At 48.4% G+C, this 4,312-nt stretch overlaps 1 protein-coding gene across 1 annotated transcript in view; it reads right to left on the bottom strand.

The window, feature by feature from the left end:
* Positions 1–268: 268 nt before the first annotated feature.
* LOC143300708 (coactosin-like protein) overlaps positions 269–4,312 on the bottom strand; it is a 16,479-nt gene continuing 12,435 nt past the window's right edge. The window contains exons 3-4 of the mRNA XM_076614579.1: positions 3,137–3,294; positions 269–617 (exon numbers count right to left, since the gene is read on the bottom strand). Coding sequence (XP_076470694.1) covers positions 504–617; positions 3,137–3,294 — 272 coding nt within the window. The 3' untranslated portion in view covers positions 269–503. The remainder of the gene's footprint in view (positions 618–3,136; positions 3,295–4,312) is intronic.

The raw sequence follows: 4,312 nt of genomic DNA, 5'->3' as shown, positions 1-4,312 counted from the left end.
TCTTCTCTGTTTCTGTCTCTGTCTCTGTCTTTCTGTCTCTCTCTCCCCTATATTTTTTCTTCTTTTTTTTTAAATTGATGGCTTGATGTAAAAAAGCAATTGTTGCTTATTCAATTTACCATCATGAAATAGAATCTTGACTTGACTTGACTTCACACACACACAAACACACACACACACACACACACACACACACACACACACACACACACACACACACACACACACACACACACACACACACAGCGAAATTATTCCGATTCGAACATTCAAATTTATTTCATTCAGTTGAATTCGTACAAAGAAATAGTCACCTTCACAACAACAAGTAACAAAGAAAAAAGATTTTAAAACATGAAACAAAAAGAAAAAAAAGAAAAAAGAAAGATGCGAACAAGAACAGAAAGAAGACGACGAAGAGAATAGCACGAACATCTTTTTTACAGAAAAAAAAGTAGAAAGGTGAAGGCCACATGGACAGGAAGTAGCGGCTGTTCCACCAGCTAGTCGCGCTCCCCAGTGCCGTAGTCAGCGCCCCCTGCCTTGGCTAGAACGGTCTTGACCTCTTCCAGACACACCTCTTCCTGTGAGCCGGCTGCCATCTCTACAGCGAAGTTCTGGAATTGAGAGGAATCTTTGTGCTGATCTTGATGGTTGATGGTGGTGATTTCTTTTATCCGCTCAATGACCCCCTACTCCCCACCTCACCCCTGACATATAGTAGGGTAGGTATGCCTAATTGCGAACAACATGTAATTGCGAATGGTTCGTGTACCGCCCCACCGTTCTCGCCACACAAAGTTCACAATTAAACGTGTGCTTCGACCTCGTTAAGATATAATTATGAATCGATATCCATTTCCAAGAACTAGTCAAACATCAGCTATTTCCAGCTATTTTCGAGCTCTGTCTCCACTTTGCACACCACTGCCGACCAAGTTCACAAACGTGCACTCAAAATCCTTGATTAAATCAAGGGAAGCAAGTTGCAGGACTTAGACTTCGACACAGTTTAAAATAGCTGATTTGACTGGGTACGTTGAATGCGCATTACCAGTGCTGGGAAAATTTAAGAAAGCATGTTGGTGACAGATCAGAACGTCAGTTTTGGCATGGACCTCCAAAACAGTGTCGTTTGCAAATTGATCACAGGTTATTTTGATGTGAGTCTATTTGCCAGCACAGCTGTACAGTTACTGAGTACTCTCTAAAGGACTGTGTTTGTGTTCGGTAGTGTGTGTGTGTGTGTGTGTGTGTGTGTGCGATCAAAACCAGCATACCTTCCCTCAAATCAGAATTTCCTTGTGTTGCTCAGTTAATATTTTATTCAAATGGTTGCGAAAATGTCAGTACAACAAACAGTTATTCTGACAATAAATGGTTTCAGTCAGTCAAAACCAGCAATACGACAGTCAGGTGCGATGTTCCGATAATATGTTATATCTAATGAGTTCAAGACCTGCTTCTGTTTTAATTGTCCACATGTACCCAAACAAACAGTTTGCAGTTTGACTTTCCCGTTCTCATTTACCCTCAGGCACCCCTGCTATTTGAACTGTTGAAGAAACGTTGAAAAGAAGGAGTCGACGAACCTTTCCTGGTGCAACCAATCGGAGAAAGCCTTCAAAAACAAAAGAGCTACATTTGACGATTGTACAACCTCTTATCTTTACAACACACACGTTGAGCTGGTCGCTTCGACTGGACCGTTCGCAATTAGGCATACCAAATCCTACAATCCCTCACCCATACCAGACCCTATAATCCCTCACCCATACCAGACCCTATAATCCCTCACCCATACCAGACCCTATAATCCCTCACCTATACCAGACCCTATAATTTCTCACCCATACCAGACCCTATAATCCCTCACCCATACCAGACCCTATTCCTCACCCATACCAGACCCTCCCTCACCTCATACCAGACCCTCTAATCCCTCACCTCATACCAGACCCTATAATCCCTCACCTATACCAGACCCTATAATCCCTCACCTATACCAGACCCTATAATCCCTCACCTATACCAGACCCTATAATCCCTCACCCATACCAGACCCTTATAATCCCTCACCCAGTCTCCACAACCATTGTTTAAGTGTGCATGTGCGCGCTGAAAACAATGAATGCGTACGTGTTCAGATCACCCTGTACTGCATAGACAATAACCCAATGAGAAGAACAAGGAGGAGGTGGTGATGGTGGTGGTTTTTTATTTATAAATTTTTTAGGAGCAGTGTGTGTGTGTGTGTGTGTGTGTGTGTGTGTGCACGCGTGCGCACGTTTGTCTGTGTGTGTGTGCGCGCGCGTGCGCACGTGTGTGTGTGTGTGTGTTAGCGAATGTATGTGGGACAGAAAGAATGAGGGGGTGAGAGGAGCGACAGACACAGACACAGGCATACAGACAGATAGACAGACAGACAGACTGGCAGACAGACAAAATACTAATACACGTAACAGAGTACGAAATTGGTGTTAACGATGACTTGGAAATGGAAGGTACATGTGAAGGTCCAGTCAGTGCAGTCCTTTTGGAGCGAAACACGCAGAGGTCTGAGGAGTCCGACCCGAGATGGGAAGATTGTTCCACAGCGGCTGCAGGGCAATGTCTGGTCTGTGGCGGGCTTTGTTGGTCCCCTGAAGTTCCTCCTCCTCCTCCTCGTCCTCGTCTCCTCTAGACTGACATGAATGCTTGCTTCAAAGATGCTGACAGCTTGGTGGATGGTGTGGCACCAGGCACTTCGGTCAGCAGCTTGTGAAGTGCATTGTTAGGGGTGGACGTCACAGGTTGTGAGGGCCTTCTTCAGCGTGTCTTTGTACCGCTTCCCGTGTGCTCCTCTGTTGAGGTGATCCTATGACAGTTCATAGCATATAACGATCTTGGGTAGGCAGCGGTCTTCCACTCTGGTGACGTGTCTTCAGCAGTATGACCTCGAGGCTGGTGACTTTGGCTTTCTAAAGGGTTTTGGCATTGGTGATACAGCCACTCCAAGATGGTGTGGGGCAACCACCACCCCTCCCCCCCTCGCTCTACACCCTCCCGCCCCCCCCCCACGCCCCCCCCACACACACACATCCCCAACCACCCTTACCCCTCAACCTTACCCACCCCCACCCCCACCCACACGAACCTGTGTGATGCTTTTCACCAGACTCCTGTCCACGCTCATCTTGGCCCTCTGGAGGATGCCCAGGTTCTGGCCTGCCCAGCTGATGAAGACGAACTTGGCCCGCTTGCTGAGCTCGTCCCCAGTGATGATGCGGGCATACACGAAGGCTGTTTCGTCGTCTGGATGTACAGGGGACACACATAGAATATAAAGAAATGAAATAAAGCGTCGTTGTGGTGTGTTGTGTTGTGGTGTGGTGTGGTGTGATACATGGCATTGTGGTGTGGTGTGGTGTGGTGTGGTGTGGTGTGGTGTGGTGTGGGGTCTTGTGGTGTGGTGTGGTGTCTTGTGATGTGATGTGGTGTGGTGTGGTGTGTTGTGTTGTGGTGTGGTGTGGTGTGGTGTGGTACACGGCATTGTGGTGTGGTATGGTATGGTGTGGTGTGGTGTGGTGCGGTTGTGGTGTGGTGTGGTGTGGTGTGGTGTGGTGTTATGTGGTGTGACGTAGTGTGGTGTGATGTGGTGTCTTGTTTGGAGTGGTATGGTATGGTATGGTGTGGTGTGGTGTGGTGTGGTGTGGTGTTATGTGGTGTGACGTAGTGTGGTGTGGTGTGGTGTCTTGTTTGGAGTGGTGTGGTGTGGTGTGGTGTGGTGTGGTGTGGTGTGGTATGGTATGGTATGGTATGGTGTGGTGTGGTGTGGTGTGACATGGTGTGGTGTGGTGTGGTGTGTTTTGGTGTGGTGTGGTGTGGTACATGGCATTGTGGTGTGGTCTGGTGTGGTACAGGGCATTGTGGTGTGGTGTCTTGTGATGTGGTGTGGTGTGGTGTCTTGTGATGTGGTGTGGTATCTTGTGGTGTGGTGTGTTGTGGTGTGGTGTGGTGTGGTGTGGTACAGGGCATTGTGCTGTGGTGTGTTGTGCTGTTGTGTGGTGTGGTGTGGTGTGGTGTGGTGTGGTGTGGAGTGGTGTGGTACAGGGCATTGTGGTGTGGTGTGGTGTGGTGTGGTGCGGTGTGGTGTGGTGGTGGTGTCTTGTGTGATATGGTATGGTGTGGTGTGTTGTGGTGTGGTGTGTTGTGGTGTGGTGTGGTGTGGTGTGGTGTGGTGTGGTGTGGTGTGGTGTGGTGTGGTGTGGTGCGGTGTGGTGTGGTGGTGGTGTCTTGTGTGATATGGTATGGTGTGGTGTGTCATGTCGTG

This window comes from Babylonia areolata, chromosome 26 (assembly GCF_041734735.1).
Source record: "Babylonia areolata isolate BAREFJ2019XMU chromosome 26, ASM4173473v1, whole genome shotgun sequence".
In the NCBI taxonomy this organism is placed as follows: domain Eukaryota; kingdom Metazoa; phylum Mollusca; class Gastropoda; order Neogastropoda; family Buccinidae; genus Babylonia; species Babylonia areolata.
The sequence above is the reverse complement of the archived record's forward strand: the minus strand, read 5'-3'. Positions and strand labels throughout refer to the sequence as shown.